Here is a 22,699-nt window from a genome sequence, read left to right as displayed (position 1 = left end):
GAAAACATTAACAAAAACTCAGATCCTTGTAGTTATAAGACTAAAGTCTGTTTTCTTATTATCAGCTACTCAGAAGTCACTGTCAGTGGAGACCTCCTGAAATTCTTATCAATGATCCCCTTCTTCTTCAAAATTCCCCCATGGGGTAGGGAATTTCTATCCATGAGCCTCTCTATCACATTTCAAATCTCTGATTTTCTGCTCTGTTGCCAGCCAGAGAAACTCTGCTTTTAGAGGGTTCACATGATTCTATCAGCCTGCTGTACCACCTCCTCATCTTGAAGTAAATCATGCCATGTACCATGTGCTAACTCTAGGAGCATGTTCATCATCCCTGGGGTTATGAAGTCATGGTGTCATCTTAGGTCCTGCCTTCCATACCAGCTTTACTTCTTCTGGAGACAGAGTTTAATGATAGAACCATGGTCCTAAGTTCGTGTGTTTTCAAGAATGAGCATTTGCTGTTTATAGAACTATAATTTTCCAATAGCATGTGTGCTGCTGAAGCAAGTGTCTACCATCTAACTTTTCAATGGCAATCTGTGTTCCACCAGAACTATCTCCACTTTATTTTAGTGTTTTTGTTGTATTATTCAATTACAAAAAGGATAAATAATCTTGAATACATAAGGAATAAAACTGTATGTATCTCCTCAGGGACTTATTTCCATTTTTTTTTCTCATTTAGCTTTAAGAGCAAACTGCTTGAAGACTCAATTATAAATGGATATGCTGATGCCCATCTACACAAACTGGTAGAAAGGATGCGTGAAAGGACTGCTCTCTACAAGAGAAAACTGACAGAAGGAGAGCACTCACCCTTATCCGAAGCTAGTCCTCAAACTAGTAAGCATTATTCCCTCAAAGTACTAATTAGAAAGAAGTTATAAGGGAACATGTATTTGGACAATTACTCAGCTTAGATCCCAGAAAAGCAGATACTGAGACAATAATTTTAGATGCATTAGTTTATTTTGAGAGTGATCCAGAGATCTGAGAGTAGCAAGAAGAGATCAAGAAGGAAATTAAGGTGAAGGTTCATTAGTGTGACCCCCAGGACCTGATATAGCAGAAAAATAAGAATTACTCTAAGAAAAGAAGAGAAAGGAGTTCAGGAATAGTTCAGTAACTAAAGTAATGAGGATGTGTGTGTGTGTGTGTGTGTGTGTGTGTGTGTGTGTGTGTGTGTGTAGCATACTCTTCATTTGACTATCAAGGAGACGAAAACAAGACAAGTGAATCCCTGGGGCTCACTGTCCAGGAAGCCTTGCATACTTGGTGATCTTTAGGCCAGTGGAAGATACTGTCTCAAAAAGAAATGCAGAATGTACTTGAAAAATGGCACCCAACTTTGTCATCTGGCATCCATATTCATACACATAATGCACACCCATACATACATGTGCAGCCACATGCAAATGAATATACATATACATGCATAAAATGGGCAGGGATGGACACATAACTCAGCAGACAAGCCTACCTTGTGCAAGGACATGGGCTCAATCCCCAACACCAAAAGTAAATGCCACAAGAAATGCACAAGGAATAACAGTAAAAACAGATAATGTAGCTATGGTAAAAAAAATTATCACCAGGCTAGCAAAGTGTTTAAGTTGATAGGCTGCTTGCCTGGAATGCACAAAGCCTTGTGTTCGATCACTAGCACTGTATAGAACAGGTGTATAATTGCAGCACTTGGGAGGGGAAGGAGGGGCAAGAAAATCAGTAGCTTGGAGCTATCCTCAACTACACAGCTGGTCTGAAGGCAGCCTGAGAGAAAAGAGACTCTGTCTCAAAACAAAAGAGAACAAAAAGTACTAGGAGATGGCTCAGTGGGTAAAAACCACTTGCTGCATAGCCTGACAACCCGAATTCAGATCCCCAGAACCCATGTGAAAAGCTGGAGGTCGTGGCATACATCTGTAATCCCAGCACTCCTACAGCAACATGGGAGGCACAGACAGAAGAATCACCCAGAAGTTGACAGGCCAGATAGTCTAAAGAGCTAAGCAGCACAAACAAAAGAGACCCTGCCTGAAAACAAAATGTAAGGTGTGAACTGACCCCTGAAACTTGTCCTCCGACTTCTATACACAGATCATTGCAGGTGCACACCCATGCTCATACACATCATACGCACAGATCATTTACAACAAAAACAGAAGGAAAGGAAGGAAGAGAAGAGGAGAGTGTCAGGAGGAGGGACAAGTCACAAGGTCTAGTTGCTCCTGGACCATATTCTTCACTCCCTTGAACCTGTGAAAACTTCAAGAAAACTTTCAGACGAATGAAAACATAGAGAGCCCACATAAGGTGATCTTTAGGCCCAAACTATATGCAGAAGCAGCCAGCAATACCTGCTATGAGTGTTATCATTAATATTAAGCAATAACCATATTATACAAAATGCATATTACAAAATAAAAAATAGTTAATAGAGAAAGGGGAGATTAAAAACAGTCACATGAGGGAGGACAATTATCAATATTTTTAATAATTACAGAAGTATAGTATGAAAAAATAAGAATAATGAGCACAAAATAATATATACTATGATTGATACTTGTCCAGTATTTAAAGAGAGAAAGAAGAAAAATGAATTCTTAAGAACAGATGAACATCTTCAAATCTAATTATAATGAAATGAGATAGACTTGAGGGAAGCTGTGTTTTCAAAGCACACTATGCATTATACAGTAGTTAATGTTTGAGGAAATAAGATTGAAATAAATCACAGTTTGATAAACACATATTGAAAACAATATTTTGAGTATTGTTTACCCATAACTCAAAGGATATGTATGAAGGATGTGTTGTAACTTCAAAGTAAACCCTGGGGAATGGTAGACATTTGATCTGTGGTGCCTTGTGAATTTTAAACAGCAGTTTCCCAAATTTCAGTGTTTTGATTCATTTTATTCAGTATTTTTCATATATACCACTATTTTATTTCATTTTGTATATATTTAGATAGTACAACATGATGCTTAATAATGCATATAGAAAAATAAATGTCATTAATTTAAACATGAGGATTTACTTTGCTTGCCTACACAAAGAGGGCAAGATTTTCAAATATTTTAATTTCATCAAAGCTAAATGCTTTGCTCATCAAGATAACTTATGTTAACCTCTTAAAATATTTCCCCTTTTTTCCTATAAAGTGAAGTCTACAGATATATCACCAACACAAGACAAGAATTCTAAGCTAAAAGAGCATCACCAAGACAAGTGGTCATGCAAACTCCAGAGGGCACCTGAGAAAGAGCACTTTAAAAGAATGAGACTTCCAAGAAGCATAGATTCATACACAGGTACAAGCAATGGGAATCCCACTGGGAGGGTCGCCAGTCACCAGAACCCCTCTTACCTAGAGATACAGAGAGAGCTTCAGTTTTTTCACAGTGTTATCTGTCTTGAAAGCACAATTTAAACTATGTGAACTATTGTTTTCCTTTCTCTGTTGAAGACAAGAGATAAAATATTCCTGCCTGTTTTAAAACTCAGGCTATGGCTTTTCCTAACCAAAATAACCTTTGAAAAGAAAGCCTCAAGGAATTTGGAAATACGCACGCACGCACGCACGCACGCACGCACGCACGCACACACGCACACGCACACACACACACACACACACACACACACACACACACACATACACATACACACACACACAGAGGTATGTGTGTATATACATTATATATATACATACATATATATACACACATATATAATATACATTCTGTCTTTTTCCATGGCTTCACTAAATTAATTACTCTAATCAAACAGATTCTCTCCTACATCCTCCCAGAGGCACATGATACTAACGTGTGAAGGGACACTGGTTGGCTCAAAGGATTGGCTCTTCCCTTCTCCCATTGAGAACCAACTCTCTCTGGCAGGGTGAAGCCAATTCTCCTACTTGCCATGGGCAGGACCTAATTACTGACTACCAAAAAATCCTTGGCTTCAGGAAGACTTTGGCAATGACACATCTAAATTTTCCCGGATTCTGCTTTGCTGAATCCAAACAGTGAAGTTACCCCCCTGGAATAGACTCAGTCTAGTCAAAGGACAAAACGACACTGTCCACTTTTGGGACATTTTGCTTCCTTTTGTACAGCATGGTGCCATCTATTCAAGACAGACAGTATTGAATATTTAACAGAAGTTCTTACTGCAAACTGCTTATCTCCAAAGTAACAGTGTTGGGGAGATGTCTCAGTCTATAAAGTGCCTACTATGCAAGCATGAAAATCTGAATTTGGATCATTAGCATCCCTGTAAAAGCTGGTTTTGGTAGTGCATGTATTATGGTAGCAACTGCAGCTGGATCCCCAAAGCTTGCTAACTAGCCATTCTAGCCAATAGATGAACTGCAAGACCATACCCCCAAAATAGGGTGAGAAATGGCAGAGGAAGACACCCAGTGTCAGCTTCTATTCTCTACACACCAGTGCACACACATTTTGTGCATTCGCATGCACATGTGCACACACAAACACACCATATATACACATAAAGATAGTGCCTCAGTTTGGTTAAACTGAGAAAGAAACTTCTTGGAATGCTTGTGTGATGCTGTTGGGGTGACTTCAGCTCTATTTTGCTAGATCGAATCTATCTCCTGTGGCTCCTGCTTGTCACCATTGCCTATCACTGGAACTGTTGGCTGCTACCGGTGCGCCTTGCCTTTCCATACCAAACACCAGAAAACAGGCATTACTGGATTATTACTGACATCATATGTGATATCATCTACCTTGGTGATATGTTATTGATCCAGCCAAGACTCCAGTTTGTAAGAAGAGGAGAAATTATTGTAAGTGGAGTTTGGAGGAATAAATTGACAAATGAGCAATGTCTAATTGGACTAAAAAATTAAATTTACAATATTGTTTTATTTAACGTTTGTCTGTGAATAAAGCTTTGTCAGTGTCTGAATATTCTAATTCATCTTTCTTTTCATCTCTCCCTGATACTCTGTCTTCCACTTGATTCATTTTATTGGTAAAGCATCCTACTGGGTTTCTTTGTGACTAAATGAACTTTACATTTCTCTTTATTGAATTCTTCTTTCATATCCTGTATTTATTTCTTATTTGTTTAACTGTTTCTTTGTACTAATTTTTAATTAATTAATTGGAAGATTATTTTTTACCCAAATTATTTAATTATACTTTTTATGATTCCTTTTTAATTTTTGTATGAAATTTTATCTGGAATCCTCTTCTATGGAGTTATTTTTACAGGACTCATGTTGATATATATGTATATACAAATATATATATATATATATATATATATATATATACCACATATATATACATCTAGACAGTGACATGTGAGGCTGGGTTATTTATTTGTTAGGTTTTTACTAGCTGTTTTCTTCCAGTTGAGGGGTTTCAATGTTCAAGTGAGGCTAGGTTGTGATAGATTTGAAGTATTGTTCATCTCCAGTGGACTAAGAATGGAGTCCAGTATCTAAATTAGACCCATCTGCTTAAGGCACCTGGTACAGTGCCTATAAAACTGTGAGTATAAAATATTCACTGCAGCTAGCACAAGTGCTGGATCCATTATGCAAATATCCTTATGGCTGGCTTAAAAAATAATGTGTTTATATTCAATAACTATTGGGGGATAGAGGAAAAAGCATAGAGTAGCATTGCTAAGATGAGGTTAGACTTGGGGGAAAATGTGATAAGAACAGAGATTAGTATTAGAGTAATTGAGGAAAACAAAAGGAAAGTAGATGGAAGTGGGGAGCTGGAGTACTGTCAGGATCCACAGAGTTTAAGTATTAGTAAAGCTAAGAAAGGCTCAAGTTAAGTAAAAGGAGGAGCATATGTGAACAGAACAGGCAGAGATGAGGTAAGAATGGGAAGGAAAACATACGTGATATTTATAGGAAGGGTAGGAGACAGTACACAGTAGGTGAGTGCAGTCACACCCTCACCCTTTTAATAACTGTAACTTCACTGTACTGACTATATGGGTGGCTGCTAAGCATATGTATATTCAAATTTTACAAATAAATAATACAAAACTCAGAATTCCCCACCATACTTTATCCATATTTCTAGTGCTCAACAGCATGTAGCTACTGTACTGCACTGCAGACATTTCCACCAATTGCAAATTATGCTGGTGCAAAGCCATGTAAGACACTGAGAGGCTTTGGGGTGTCCTTCGGCAGTCTAGCCACAGGGGAAAACCATGTGCCTTGCCATTCACAAATCATAAGACCATGGTTGTCTTATTTTGTAATGAATATCTTCTAATCTGTTTCTTCTCTTTCTTGACTTTCCAAATTTATTATATCCCATTTCTCATGATCAAAGCAGTGGCCTTCCTCAAAGGCCAGAATTTTTACCTTTGAGATAGTATATTCTTCTAGATTTTATTTCCAGTTTTAGAATTTCATAGTCAATCCCAGTGATGAAAAAATAAAGCAGAAAAATGTATTTTCATAAACATACACTTAAGTATTAATCATCTGCTTTGCAGACACTTCCAAGCTAGACAGCAGAAAGTGTATCCCCTGGATGTCCACTGTGACTCCCTTATCACAAGTCCCTACAAGGACTGCACCAAACATGCCCTCCAAAATCAGAATAGGGCCGGGCGGTGGTGGCGCACGCCTTTAATCCCAGCACTCGGGAGGCAGAGCCAGGCGGATCTCTGTGAGTTCGAGGCCAGCCTGGACTACCAAGTGAGTCCCAGGAAAGGCGCAAAGCTACACAGAGAAACCCTGTCTCAAAAAAAAAAAAAAAAAAAAAAAAAAAAAAAAAATCAGAATAGGAAGGGCCAATTGCCAAAATGTATAGCAACTCAGAGTCATATATGTTATTGAATAAAAGAGTAGGGTTTTGAATCCTAAATATTTTCTTTTTAGTTCAGGAACTCTTAAGTTTTCAAAAATATGAAAAGAATAATTTTATCAATTTTTATTTTTAAAATTTTATTTTCTGGGACATGTGTCCTGTATTTAACTTTTTTCATTAAACAAATTCTAAAGTCAATAATAGCCAAACCAGTGGCAAATATCTACTACTCATAATATTCCCAGTACAGACTTCAGAGTGTGAGTTCACTCATACCCCAGTCCTGGAGCTCACTGGCAGCTTGATGAATGATAATGATGATGTACAAATGAGAAGTAAACAACACCAAAAAAAAAAAAAAAATAAGAAAAGAAAGAAAAAGGAAAAACCCCACTAATTTCAGCCTCCATTAGATGCACAAAATCAATGTTTGACAAACGGAAAATGACAAAATCACTAAAGGGAGACTTCTAGTTTCAATTTTCTAAGAGATCTTTGCACACAATAGAGTATTAAAACCCTGAAAAATAATCAATAAAAACACACTCAATGGACTCTATTCAAAATGCATTACCACAAGCTACAAACACAGAGCAGGAACTAATTGCTTTCTTTGCTCCAAAGAAGTTTAATGGTCCTGTTAATTTAGAGTAGGTAGTTTTAGCCTTTGGAAGTTGATTACATTTGCTACAAAGTCTATGTACACTGAGTTCCAACCTGAAGATCACGCTACGTTCATCTTTACGTGTTTTAAGGTATTCCACAGAAGTGTTTATTCATTTTCTGAACAAACATTTAAATGCCTACATATGCTAGGTAGACACACCTACCTACCTTCTGTACATACATTGTATTAACTTAATACATGCTTTACCAGGGCTGTAGGATAGCAATATTAATTCTACAAGGTTTTATTAGGATCGAGGTGCAAACAGCCACAGTAAAAGAAACCAGGAAGGTCTGCACGTGTTTTACATTCATTCACAAAGTTTTCTGAAAATGGTGCTACATAGAGATCCAAACACCAACAAAAAAATGCCTTGTTATAAAAATTCCCTTATATGTAGCAGAAATCAAGTTAGTAGTGGATATTATTTTATTTATACATTATATATTTTTTATTGTGTGTGCCTATGACATGGGTGCCTTAGTGCTTGTGTGAAGGTGAAAAGACAACTTGCAGGAGTTGGGTCTATCCTTCCACCATGTGGAATCCAGGCTCAAACTCAGGTTGTTGGGTTTAGTGGATAGGCCGTTCCTGTTGAGCAAGCTCACAGGCCCAACACTGGGTGCTGGATATGACACCCAACTACAGCCTTCGATTGATAAACCCAATAGTCACAAAGGATCTGTGGAAATGTTTAGTTTCCATTAATGACCATATCATTTAGGTCTTCTATTATAAGAAACTGCTTTGAGCCCTCAAACCTCACAATTGTTGTTTATAAAAGTGACTTGGAAGGAATTACTGATTTCCTTGTACTCTAACTATTTTGATGCTCTTTCTTTTATTTAACTTTGATAAATAAAACATAGGATAACTATAATACACTAGAAACAAGCAGACCAGGCTCAAATTTCACTACTAAAATTTACTAATAGTATTATTTGAAGCAACTAGATTAACTCTTCCATTGAACACTTTCTTCTACTTGTAAAGTGAAAACAGTTCCTGTTTTATAAATCTATGATAAAGACTAAGTATGATGATATATACACATACACCAAGATATGGCTGGTAGAAGTAAATTGTTAGGTGAATTCAATGAATAAAAACCCACACATTTAGCATGTCCTTGTCTCTTTAGCTGTCTTTCTTCCCTGACAGCAAGTTCCTAAAAGGTGAGAACAGTGTTCTACCCACTTTCCTATCTAGCCTTGGAATTCAAAGATATTCAAGGCATGTTTGTGTGTGTGATAAAGCTGGCTCAAGGATTTTCTCTCTTTGAGTAATTCTTTAATTGCAGCCTCACATAATATTCTTTTTAAGGGCTTCTCTCTGTTCTGTTTTAAACTGCAGAATTGTTAATCAGAGGAGGTAAATAAGGAGTAAACATACTAGCATCTGAGGAGAGCATTCTCTAAGACTATCTGCTAGGATAAGATTTAGGTGTAATTAGCATACCCTTCCGAAAGTAAGCCTCCCCTGAAGAAATGCTGTCTGCATAATAAGCAGGCTTTAAAGAGAGAAGGAATTAAAATGGGTGACATTTTAAAAGTAAGTACCTAATTGTCACTAGTAAACAGACTGATCCTCTTAAGGCTAATGGTGCCAAATTTATTTAGTGCTCAAAAGAACAGGGATTTTAAAATTGCTAAATGCCACTTTCCTTTAATCAAGCATTTTTAGTTGTGTTTACATTTATTCAATCACAGAATCATAGACTCCGAAAGGAAAGGGGAAAATGTGAGGGGGGAAATCTTCCTGGTTGGTGGGGGAATGCAATCTTTTAACATAGCAGCTTGGCACTTTGTGTTGTGTCTGTTTGTCTGTATCAGAGAAGCTATAATGGAGCTGTCTGATTTTACTCAATCTTTCCTGGTAAAAAATTTATGAGACTACCAATGAAACCTGTCTATGCCTATTTATCCGTGGCTCAACAGTCCTTTTTTCCCACAGTACAAATCACTAACTGAGCATACCTTACATATATTTTCATATATTTCTGTAAAATTTACCATGTGTACATGGGTAAAAAGTATAAACATAATAGGGGGAGAGGGACTAGGAACTGAGTTGACTGGCAAATTGGGATGAGTTAATGTGGCACATGTGTGATGACTATGTGTGTGTGTTTGGATGCACGTGTGTAGCTGTGTGTGTCTGCATGTGTGTGTATATGTGTGCACATATGTGTGTGTGTATGTGTATCTGAACAAGTATATGGGGGCCAGAGGCTAATGTCAAGTGTCTCCCTCAGTTGTTTTCCACCTCTATTTTCTGAGACAGTCTCCCACTAAAAAGGAAGATTGTAGATGGGCCACAGTAGCTAGCCACTGAGCTTCAGGGATTTGCCTGTCGCTACCCACAGCCACACACAGCACTGAGTCTATAGATACATGCTACTGTGACCACCAAGCTCAGGTTTTCATGCTTATGTGGCAAGCATTTTATCAAATGGACCATCTACCAAGTCCCAACTAACTGATCTTAAACATTACTTAGAGATTAAAAACAGTAATAAATATTAAATAACACGAATGATAATTGTTAGATGCTGCTACTTCTGTGTGCCCAAGTTCTAATATTGCAGTTAATTAATAGTTTATCAGAAACTTCTTCCTGCACACAACTGAAACATACATATGCCAGAATTCCTAGGATGATAAAATTGATTCTTTTAGGTCTCAATGTTAATATTAAGAGCCTTTCTACTCCTGTGGTACATGGCACACATTTATCAAGCACCTACTGAGGTTAGAACTTTCAGGAACTGAGGAAATCCTGGGTTGGTAGGCCTGGATTTTATAAGAAAGCAGACTGAACAAGCTATGAGAAGCAAGCCAGGGAGCAGCACCCCTCCATGGCCTCTGCATCAGCCCCTGCCTCCAGGTTCCTACCCTGTTTGAGTTCTTGGCCTGACTTCCTTCAGTAATGGATTATGATGTGGAAGTGTAAATCAAATAAACCCTTTCCTCCCCCACCCCACCCCAAAAAAACAAACAAAAACAGTGTGTCTAACTATTTATATAGCTTAAACATGAAGGAGAAACAAACAGAAGTAATACGGTGAACTTCTATGTTGTATATGTATATGACATATGTCATCCTTTCCTGATGGATAGTTGGTACTATGTGTACCCTTCCACCTTTGAAATAACAGGAAACATGATCTGAGCTCCAGGAACAGCCCCAGCCAAGGCATTCAAGTGAAAAATGCACAGATTTGAGGAACTGAGGGATACAGAAGGATAAGGAACTTCAAAACACTGCTGAGACAGGGAGAGCAGAGCCTGGTGAACATAGAAGGAAATTTGGGTTTTTTTTTTTCTTTTTTCGGAAAATCATGTAGAGTTATAGAATTTGACATAAATAGGGATTAAGTTCTCTGATTTAGGGAGATCTTTGTCTGCCATTGTGTAACGAACAAAGGGGAGCACCACTACTCAAGTCAGAGAGACCACTGCCAAGACAAAGACTGAAGAGCGGAGGCGGAGAGTAGCCTTGGCTGACTAACCAGCATGGACGGGTATACTCAGAGGATATGCAGTACCAGGAGTCATAGTCAGGCTTGAGGAGACTGGAGAATAATGATGAGTTCAGCTCTACTGACTGCAGCTCCTGGATGTGATGTTAGGGGAGCATATAGAGATTTTATGTGGTCATCTTTGAAACGTCAAACATGGATGAGATTTTTCAAGAAGTAAATAGAATGAGAGGAAAAATAACAAAATTGTGAGATACGTTGCATGTTAAATGGCTAGCTGATGAGTCCAAGAAAGACACCAAAATGCTGACCGTAAGCAACTCATGCAGGTAAACTGATTGGCCCTTCTGCTGCTTCCTTGAAAGAGAAAGTCTTAAAAACAAAATTTTTTCCAGAAAATTCCAAAAACTACAAAATCTTTATCCCTCTCTCCATTCCTCTATCTCTTCATACACAAAATACTTACTGAGTTCTGAGTTCCACGTACTGCTTTACCCAGCTGTCAAAGTCAATCCTGTCCACAAGAAGATTACAGTTTAACCAGGTAGTCTGGTTTAAAATAAAATATCCCAGGAAATGGCGAGATTGCTCAATGAGTAAAAGGCATTTGCTGCACAGCCTGGTGATCTGAGTGTGACTCTCAAACCCAGGTAAAGATGGAAGGGCAGAACTAACCCCACAAAGATGTCCTATGATCTACACACACACACACACACACACACACACACCATACAAATATGTACACAATGATAAATAAAAATCTTAAAGATCCAAGAAATGTATCATTTCAAAATATTCTGAGTTATATAGCACAATGTTAAGTGTGAGCAGGCTCCTGTGTGGCCTTCCCACTGCAGTTTTGTTGCTATGAAAGAAGTAGGAAGACAAATTATGACCAAACTCCTGCAGTTTGAGAAGAGGGTATAGAACAAAGCAATATGGCTGACTCTCCTGCTACTCCTATGTTAAAGTGAAAGACAATACAAAAAGGAAACAAAAGAGATTCTGTATTTGTCTGTTTGTGTATGTGTGCGTGTGCCTGTGTGTGTGTGTGTGTGTGTGTGCGCGCGCGCGCGCGCTTTTGATTTGCCTTGGTTTGGTTTTGTCTTACTGCTTTTTTATTTGTTTGTGTGGATTTTCATGTTTTCTTTCTTGATTCTTATTTTTGGGGAGAGAAAGACCATGAAGTTAGGTGTGTGGGGAGGTAGGAAGAATTGGGGGAAAGAAAAGAATATGATCAAAATATACTATATAAAAATGTTTAGCTAAAAAACAGGTGAAATTAACACAAAGGAAGCCAGCACCCTGCGTAGTTGTGTTTTAAAAAGCACGAGATTGGTGTATAGTTATAGGCTGAGATTGAAGAGAAAGAGTAGAGAGAAATAACTGGAACTTTATAAAGACCAATAAATACAATTTGCTGAGCCTAATCAAAATATAAACGTATTACAGGTAGATTCAAATGAGCTGAAGAGACACTACCGGAGCTCTACAAGATTTCAGGTAGGTGAGTCACAAATAGCCCCAGAACTGCCCTGCTTAAGCAGAACTATTTTCACTTTAAGTCTCCTTTCCACAAACATGTCACCATCTTCTGTAACAAGCTTCACACAGACCCGATTTTGTTTTATTAGACTGCAGTAAGTGCTCCTGAAATTTGATCCCAAATGCTTTAGGCTACATACATTCCCCTGTATCTGAAAATGGGGACTTAAATTCCAAGTTAAATTGCAGTTGGAGAAAGTGGGGTGTACCTTTTATAGTCTACAGAATTCTAGTTTCCAGTTCATGTGGTATGGTGGTATAAAGTCTTCAAAATTATTTCTATTCCTGCTTGTTCTTCATATGAGCAGTCATTTAGATGACACGGCATCTCCTTCTCTTAGATAAAATCATGATCTTATGTCTTACAGTCATCTCTTAATCTGTCTTCTAATTGAAAAGCTGGCAGACATGGGGTTATCCAAGGCTCCCTAAGCCATTTCATGACTCCAGCCTCCCCTCCAAGGATAGGAACTTTGTTCTTCAAAGTCTGCTGGTAAATGTGCTGCCAGCACAAGGACTCAATGTTTTTAAACTCTCTCTCTCTCTCTCTCTCTCTCTCTCTCTCTCTCTCTCTCTCTCTCTCTCTCTCTCTCTCTCTCTCTCGCACGTGCACACACACACACCACATACACACACACACACAAGATTTTTTTAAATATTTTTTAAAAGAAAGTAGACAAAATTATGCTGATTACTAAAGAATGCCATATGATTACCAAGCTATAAGCAGATCTGAATAATGTAAATGCATGAAAAGTTTTTAAATAAATATTTTAGCTATAATATCACAGTACTTTCCAATACATTCTCTCATTTGAGTTGCTGATTTATTGTAAACAGAGCTGATTTCTATCTCTCTTTTATACTGTATAGTCTTTGATAGAAACTTTCATCCCATGTAGTTGGCAGCAAAACAACCCAAAGAAGACAGTGGTAGAAATCACTGAGGAACCTAGATGAACCAGAATGACATAATCCACTCTGAGCATTGGAGGAATGGATGGACCACAAAGCAGTGTCATCGCCATGAATTTACAAGAGTTTCAAACAAAGTCAAACTAGATTTGATTTGTTTTCCAGAACCTCATGTCTCAAAGACTATGAAAATGTGTTTTAACATTAGCATCTGTGGCATCACTGAACTATGTGAGCCGACAAAAATCTGAGCAAAGGTGATATCTAAAGAGAACTCAGATAAAGGAAGGTGAAATGAAATGTACTGACATAGACTACTAGTATCCTTGTTTTCGTGATATTGATGTCATTAAATGGCATCACGTATATTAAACTGAAAGCAATTTTGGATTAAATAGTAAATAATTCATTACAGCTTGACAACTACATACTATTCGAGTTTAAATGTGGAAGATCTCTCATAAACTCACACTTGGTCCCTGGATGTTGACTCAGTTTGGAAAGGTGGTAGAGCCTTTAAAAGGTGAAGCCTTGCTGGAGGAATTGGCACACTGGTGGCCAATTTGAAGATGATAGCTCTCTGGACCTCTACTTCCTGTTCACTCTCTGCTTCCTGAGTTAGATTACATTGTGACCAGCCACCTTCCTGCTCCTGTCCCCATGCCTTCCCTGCCTAGGCCATGTCCTATTTACTGTGATGAACTATAACCCTCTAGATCCATAAGCTAAAATGAACTCTTTTGTCCTTAGGTTGCTTAGCAGGACATTTTATCACAGCAACAGAAAAGTAGCTTGTACATATATTAGCATGCATGGGTACAAATCCAAGTAGAGGAAAGTATGCAAACTCTACATAATTGTGAATATATCCTTTCAACAGATGGATGTCATATCTCTATTGCCATTTGAAGTTCTCTACATCTTCTTTGGATTTAATCCAATATTTAGAATAAACCGGATACTAAAGGTAAAGAAACTATATTCAGCTGCCTTCTCCTTCTCCTAATGGAAATCTTGGAGCAGGTTAAGATATGCTAAAATTAACAGTGCTCTTAACTTTTTCTGAATGTTCTTCTATTTCTCTGTCTTCATCAGTATTATAATTTTTTAATAAATAATTAAAAATGCCATTGCTTCCACTGATAGAAATGACTCCCAATTGCTTCTAATCTGTCTTACAATAGGTATTCTTTCCTTTAAAGATCCCAGCCACAGTTTCCCCTCCCTCCTCTCCTCCTAATCCCATTCCCTACGCCCCTCTATTCCCAACCCCAGTCCACTCCTTCTCCATTTCTTTACAACAGGTATTTTTATAACCCAAAATAGGAGCACTTTTGTACTTCTAAAAATGACTAGAATTACAAATAAGTATTTTATTATTTTAATTTTTCCCTGCATCCTGTTTTTATAGAGAGTTCCTGAATGTTTGAAATAACAGACTCTAAAATGAAAGAGATAGATGGGGTAACCTCTAAGCTTTTATTCACCTAAGATTCTATAATAATAGAAACAATGCAAACATAGTTTTACATCTTTGGCTACAGCTAAAGTACTTATCAGGATGTGGTGGCTTTCTATAATCCGAGCCTGTGGGAGGCTGAGGATTTTCATGAGTTGGCAGCCAGTCTGGGCTACAGAATAATTTTCAGGCTAGCCTGAGCTATAGCATTAGATTCTGTCTCAAACAAACAAACAAACAAAAATCACAAAGCAGCTACATTTTCTGAGGCCCTGAGATACACTTATATTACAGTTTACCTAGCTTTAGGAAAACAAAGTAAAATTTTCTGTGTACTAATATGGAAATAAGTTCAATATAAATTGCTAAGGAAAAGGGGGAAAGCCACATAGAGAACAGTTTACAGAACACAACTAATCTATGTAAAATAGAAAGAAAAAAATGTTAGGTTTTATAAATTTACATAAATTCCTAAACAATACAAATATTTTTCAGAAACTAATTAAAGCAGCTGCCTAAGATGAGAAGGAAAATCAGGATGAATAGAGGCAAGAAGAACAGAACTTTTTTGTTTATTGGTTTTGGTTTTTTTGTTTTTTGTTTTTTGTTTTTTCAAGACAGGGTTTCTCTGTGTAGTTTTGGTGCCTGTCTTGGATCTCACTCTGTAGACCAAGCTGGCCTCCAGCTCACAAAGAGCCCTGCCTGGCTCTGCCTCCCAAGTGCTGAGATTAAAGGCATTCGACACTACCGCCCAGCCTAAGAACAGAACTTTTAAGGGATATATTTAATGTTGATTTTTAAATACTTACATGTATTGTCAATTCAAAAATATTCTAAAATTTGTTTCATAAACTCAAGTTTGTTGAGTAACTTATACAACTTAGAGAAAAATGTGAGTGATTTTTTATACAAACCTTTAAGAAACCCTTCTTAAAAGGAACACAAAAAGATTTTATGAATTTAATAAATTAATTTAATTGCTCCATTTTTGCATCCTGAGAAAACAAGTTGATTATTTTTCCAGCATAACCTGGCCACAGTGATGGATCCTACAATAGCACTTCAAAGTACACACTTCGCTTCTATTATCTGTTTTATTCCTCCCAACAAGTTTATGTCACCAGTGAGGTAGATGAGAATCAGCATAGTGGGAAAGCCTGCTCATCCACAGTGATAACATAGGCAATAGTCATCTTATTCTAGATTATCTTCTATAATATTGGTAGATAGAGATCAGGCCTAAAAATCTTTCTTTCTATGCCCATGATTTTTCTAAGTTTAGAGAGTCCCATCCCATATCCCTACATACCCAGGAAAACTCTAGAGGCTGCTGGTGTGACTTTGGAATAGACGGTAAACTGAGGCAGAGCACAATGTCCCAAGCAGTCTAGCCCCAGAGCACCATCCCGTCAAACTTAGAATCTCACAGGAAAGTTCAGGAGGCATGTGTTCAAAAATAACCAATTTGCAAAAAGACTCTTTCAAAAAGATTCCTATGGATTTTGGAGTTCTCATGGCTTTTTAATGAGTGCTTATAAAATGATCATCTCTGAATCCATGTTAGGGAGCTTGCTACAGCCGGCATTTTAATATAGGATATTATATAAATCAATACTGAATTTTTTGTCTGGCTGCATAGTCCTATCTTTCAGTTATATAGGTGTTGTTTTAATGGACAACTTTCTGGGGTAAATATTATCATGTACCTGTCTCCAGGTTATAATAAAAAAACATGCTATGAACATAAATTTTCTCTACTATAATAAATACATTAGTTGTCAAACATTGTCCTTTGAGCAAACTTCTAGTAAATGCCCAATAAAAAAAGTTACCAAAAATTGAAATTATCACAACTGAGCTTTTGAGGGATATTTTTAGGAATTCTAGAGGGAAAAAAATCATTTGTGTATATTTATAGCTTAAGAGCTATTACTACGCCGGGCGGTGGTGGTGCATGCCTTTAATCCCAGCACTTGGGAGGCAGAGGCAGGTAGATCTCTGTGAGTTCGAGGCCAGCCTGTTTTACAGAGTGAGGTCCAGGAAAGGCACAAAGCTACACAGAGAAACCCTGTCTCAAAAAACCAAAAAAAAAAAAAAGAGCTATTACTACTATATATATTATTTTTTCATCCAAAGACATAGCAGTAACATATAAATTGGGGAATATTTTGGACAATTGTCTCTGAGGACTCTTGTCTATAAGATCTTCCCCTTCTGAGTCCATTCAGTGTATCAATGCATACCTTCATACACTCCTTTCAGGGCTACTTCTTATTTTATATTTTTGAGTAAAACCAAAACTTATTCTAAGCCACAGTCATCCTAGGGTGTCCCCCCCACCCCCCACCATATAGTCTCCCTGGTTCTGTGGGTTGCAGTCTGATTGTTCTTTGCTTTATATCTAGAATCCACTTATGAGTGAGTACATACCATGTTTGTCCTTCTGGGTTTGGGTTACCTCACTCAGGATGATATTTTCTAGTTCCATCCATTTGCCTGCAAATTTCATGCTGTCATTGTTTTTCTCTGCTGAGTAGTACTCCATTGTGTATATGTACCACATTTTCTTAATTCATTCTTCAGTTGACGGGCAAATAGTGCTGCTATGAACATAGTTGAGCATGTTTCTTTGTGGTATGATTGAGTATTCCTTGGATATATGTCCAAGAGTGATATGGCTGGGTCTTGAGGTAGATCGATTCCCAATTTTCTGAGAAACCGCCATACTGATTTCCACAGTAGTTGTACAAGTTTGCATTCCCACCAACAGTGGAGGAGTGTTCCCTTTGCTCCACATCCTCTCCAACATTGACTGTCATTAGTGTTTTTGATCATTGCCATTCTGACAGGTGTAAGGTAGTATCTCAGAGTCATTTTGATTTGCATTTCTCTGATGATTAAGGATGCTGAGCATTTCTTCAAATGTCTTTCAGCCATTTGTGATTCTTCTTTTGAGAATTCTCTGTTTAGCTCTTCAGCCCATTTTTTTAATTGGATTGTTCAGTATTTTGATGTCTAGTTTCTTGAGTTCTTTATATACTTTGGAGATCAGTCCTCTGTCAGATATGGGGTTGGTAAAGGTCTTTTCCCATTCTGTAGGCTGTCTTTTTGTCTTATTGACTGTGTCTTTTGCCCTACAAAAGCTTCTCAGTTTCAAGAGGTCCCATTTATTAATTGTTGTGCTCAGTGTTTGTGCTGCTGGTGTTATATTTAGGAAGTAATCTCCTGTGCCAATGCATTCAAGTGTACTTCCTACTTTCTCTTTTATTAAGTTTAGTGTAATTAGATTTATGTTGAGATCTTTGATCCACTTGGACTTGAGTTTTGTGCATGGTGACAGATATGGATCTATTTATAATTTTTTACATATTGACATCCAGTTTGTTGAAGATACTTTCTTTTTTCCATTGTATAGTTTTGGCTTCTTTGTCAAATATCAGGTGTTCATACGTGCATGGATTAATATCAGGGTCTTCAATTCGATTCCATTGGTCTGTATGTCGGTTTTTATACCAGTACCAAGCTGTTTTTATTATTATAGCTTTATAGTAGAGCTTTAGGTCAGGGATGGTGATGCCTCCAGATGTTGCTTTATTATACAGGACTCTTTTAGCTATCCTGGGTCTTTTGTTTTTCCATATGAAGATGAGTATTTTTCTTTCCAAGTCTGTGAAGAATTGTGTTGGGATTTAGATGGGGATTTCATTGAGTCTGTAGATTGCTTTTCGTAAGATCACCATTTTTACTATGTTAATCCTACCTATCCATGAGCATGGGAGATCCTTCCATTTTCTGATATCTTCTTTAATTTCTTTCTTTAGAGATTTGAAGTTCTTATCAAAGAGGTCCTTCACTTTAGTTAGTGTTATCCCAAGGTAGTTTATATTATTTGTGGCTATTGTAAAGGGTGATGTTTCTCTGACTTCTTAGCCCTTTTATCATTTGTGTTTAGGAGGGCTACTGATTTTTTTGAGTTGATCGTGTATCCTGCCACTTTACTGAAGTAGTATAACAGCTGTAGGAGTTCCCTGGTAGAATTTTTGGGGTCAGTTATGTATACTATCATATCATCTGCAAATAGTGAAAATTTGACTTCTTCTTTTCCAATTTGTATCCCTTTGATCTCCTTTTGTTGTCTTATCTGTCTCCCGAGTGCTGGGATTAAAGGCATGCACCACCACCGCCCTGCTGCTACTTCTTATTATGTTCTCTTGTAGGTAAGGAGCCAAGGTACAAAGCAGATATTTCCAGAGTCATGTAACAATAAATACATATCAGCAATAGGGCTGGCATTTATCTCTGTGATTCATGATGACTTCATGGTTTTATTCCATGCTCTATTTCCTAAAGAAATGAAGAAGGGAGGAAAGGATGGGAAAAGAATATCCAAAGGAAGTGAGAGCTGAGACAAAAGTAGAAATAAAAAGAAAACATACAGTAGTTGTCATTCTGGGCCTGAGTTACCTCATTCAGTATAATTTTTCTAGTTCCATCCATTTACCTGAAAATGTCATGATTTCATTTTTCCTAACAGCTGAGTAAATATCCCTGTGTGTAAATGTGCCACATTTAAGAAAGAAGCTTAAGGGAGCACCAACTCTATTTGGTTAGATCACATGAAGCCACTGAACCTTCAGATAACAGATAACTAATGCTTTGTGGACTTTGTATTTTGAAAACTATATATACTATTTGCCACCTCTTCCTTAAAAATAAAGTTATTGTTAGCAACAATGTATTTTTCTTCTTTCATTTATGTTTTGGGAGTGTGATTTTGATCATTGAAAAATAGAACTTTATTATATGCATTACAAAGAAACCCACTGGTGATTTTCAACAAGCATCACAAATAAGACTGTAACCAAAGGATAGAAATATAATAAAGCAATAAGCTCTATAAGTTTGGCAAAGTGTTAAAATGCACTGTCAAGAGAAAATCCCACTAAATATGACATGTTTTTAAAGACATGAATAAAATTATTTCCAATGAATAAAATATGTTATATAAATTTATCTAAATAAACATGCAGTTAAATTGCTTTTGAATTTCTTCTGCTTATTTCTTTTATAGTACACTTCATTCTTTGAGTTTAATAATCGCCTGGAGTCTATAATGGATAAAGCATATATATACAGGTGAGTATCATTGGTAAATTTGGAGGAAGTAGAGAAAGTGATGGCAAAACATTTTAGACAGCATTTAGAAGACAATGACCACACTGTTCAAAAATGTAGGACATTTTCTATTTTGCTTTATAAAATAAGTGCATGATCCAAAGCAAATTGGGTTATTTCAAGTCAGATTAAAGTAAGGAAGCCAAAGTAGGAAAAAGGACCTATTGTGTTTCCATTTAAACAATAAGAGACAAGCACACTCCTGCATGTCAGATCTCCATCTCTCATGACAATTCATGCCTACTCTAAATTTCACTCATTTGTCATTCTGAACTTCATGAGCACAGAGACCTTCAGTCACAGTTCATCACAGCATGAAGTCCTGTGAGCTTTTCCAATATCCAGGTAAATCAGTGTGGCATATTTTATGGGATTCAAAATGAAGAAGTGACCCTTGAGGCGTGTCTTTCACAGACTTGACTCACACCATCTGTGCAAAGAAATGAAGACTTTTTTTACACTCTGTCAAGCCCATTCAAGACTCTTCAGTCAGACAACATGTGATGTCACCTTCTCTTTCTACTGCGCAAATGAGAGTTGACACTTGGCAAATCTAAAGCAAGATGGCTCTTAGGAGACAGAGAGCAAATGAAAATGTTGGAATCAGTTGCTTTCCTGAAACAATGTCACCCTTACTTTCCATTTATTCTCTCTGACAGAGTCATCCGGACAACTGGCTACTTGCTGTTCCTGCTGCACATTAATGCCTGTGTTTATTACTGGGCCTCAGACTATGAAGGAATTGGCACAACTAAATGGGTCTATAATGGTGAAGGAAACAAGTGAGTTCTAATTTTGAAAGACACTTTTATTTGTTCTTCTCAATTTTCAGTTTGGGTATATGAAGGTTCATAAGCCAGAATTTGTCTGAGGTTTTATAAGCGTATATTAGTTGTCCATAATAATGGATTTATATATGGCATCTTTTCATGAGGGTATGCCATGCGTTTTAGCCATATCCACACCTCCCAATACCCTTGCTTATCCTCTTCCCACTCCCATTGATCCCGTCCTCTTCTCAACTACTTCCTCTTCTGCTTTCAGGTTATGTGTGTGATTTTGTGTGTGTGTGTGTGTGTGTGTGTGTGTGTGTGTGTGTGTGTGTGTATGTATGTATATCCTAGGTTGGTCGGCAAAATCTGATTCTTTTTTTTTTTTTTTTTTTTTTTTTTTTTTTGGTTTTTCGAGACAGGGTTCCTCTTGTGTAGCTTTGCGCCTCTCCTGGAACTCACTTGGTAGCCCTGGCTCTGCCTCCCGAGTGCTGGGATTAAAGGCGTGCGCCACCACCGCCCGGCTAAAATCTGATTCTTTGAACCACAATAAAAAAAAAAGTTTGGAAGCCTCTGCTTTAGGTAATGTAGCAATAAGGTAACTTAACTATAATGATGGTTGTTAGTAATGATTAATGTTAATTATTTAGGGAGCAGGTGCAATAGCTAATTAGTTGATAACTGAAGGGTTTTATGGGTTTATGAGTCAGCTATATCCACTAACTTAACTAGAGAATAACAAGACCCATAAATAAAACTTGACACTTAAGCAGCAAGTGTCCCATGAATGAAACAGGTCACTTGAAATTTTTAATGTAAAAGAATCAGGTTTCAGTCATGACAATTGGGTTATTTAATAGCAAAATTTCCCTTTCAGTCAGTACAAGGGCCTGGGATAAAGCAGACTACACTAACTTTATGCTCTAGTGAAACGACACTGGACACATTGGAAGACAATGTATTCACTAGAACAAAAGTAAGTTTCAGAATTCCTTTGAGGGGCAACACATAGCAACCATGGGATGGAAAGCAAAGAGATTGAAAATATCTCACAAAATTATATACTACCCAAAGCAAGTCAGGTATGTGCACAGTATTACATTTTTTCACTTTTAACCTTAACCAATTTTCTGAATATTTTTAATATTACAATATAATTACATCACTTCCCCTTTCCCTTTCCTCGCTCCAAACCATCGCTTATATTCCTCCTTGCTCTCTTTCAAATCATGGCCTCCCTTTTCATTAACTGTTAGAAGTGGTTTTTTTTTTTTTTTTTTTTTTTTTTTTTTTTTTACAATCTTATATTCAAAGGCCCAGTGATTATGAAACAGAGAGAGAGAGAGAGAGAGAGAGAGAGAGAGAGAGAGAGAGGCAGGCAGAGACACAGAGAGAATAAACATGGCCCTAGAAAGTTTAAAATCAATCCTGTACATTTATAAACAAAATGGATTTAGGATGAGAAGTGATTCGTGTATTTACTTTGATTTGACTAACTTTATGAAAAATTAAAATGGCAACTATAGGAATTCAGCCAAGCACGGGCTGGGAATTCTAACCCTGACCTACCTCGGACTCCAGCAGTGCCTCTACCCGATGCCATGTGGCTGGGGTAGGAGGACGTCAGCTTATGGTGCCTGGCAGTTGAGAACTATAGTGATCTCTTTGTGATGAGGAAGCATGGCCCATCCCAGCATCATGGTGAACTGAGTGGAACAAGCAGACCCAAACACAGGACTAGGTCTGTCTTCCATGAGCTCCGAGGAGAAAACATGAGCTGACCTGGCAACTTACAGCACCAGTCAGAAGGGCACTATTAGAATAAGCAGAAATGGTAAGGAGGCTGGCTGCTTGACC

At 37.5% G+C, this 22,699-nt stretch overlaps 1 protein-coding gene across 1 annotated transcript in view; it reads left to right on the top strand.

The window, feature by feature from the left end:
- The window catches only part of Cngb3 (cyclic nucleotide gated channel subunit beta 3), a 172,135-nt gene that overhangs the window by 75,208 nt on the left and 74,228 nt on the right, over positions 1 to 22,699 (top strand). Inside the window, exons 4-10 of the mRNA XM_028885175.1 lie at positions 689 to 846; positions 3,168 to 3,317; positions 4,617 to 4,825; positions 12,431 to 12,481; positions 14,319 to 14,405; positions 19,969 to 20,033; positions 20,732 to 20,854. Coding sequence (XP_028741008.1) covers positions 689 to 846; positions 3,168 to 3,317; positions 4,617 to 4,825; positions 12,431 to 12,481; positions 14,319 to 14,405; positions 19,969 to 20,033; positions 20,732 to 20,854 — 843 coding nt within the window. The remainder of the gene's footprint in view (positions 1 to 688; positions 847 to 3,167; positions 3,318 to 4,616; positions 4,826 to 12,430; positions 12,482 to 14,318; positions 14,406 to 19,968; positions 20,034 to 20,731; positions 20,855 to 22,699) is intronic.

Source organism: Peromyscus leucopus, chromosome 2 (genome assembly GCF_004664715.2).
Source record: "Peromyscus leucopus breed LL Stock chromosome 2, UCI_PerLeu_2.1, whole genome shotgun sequence".
NCBI classification, from domain to species: domain Eukaryota; kingdom Metazoa; phylum Chordata; class Mammalia; order Rodentia; family Cricetidae; genus Peromyscus; species Peromyscus leucopus.
Note: the sequence above shows the minus strand (reverse complement) of the source record. Positions and strands in the feature narration are given on the sequence as shown.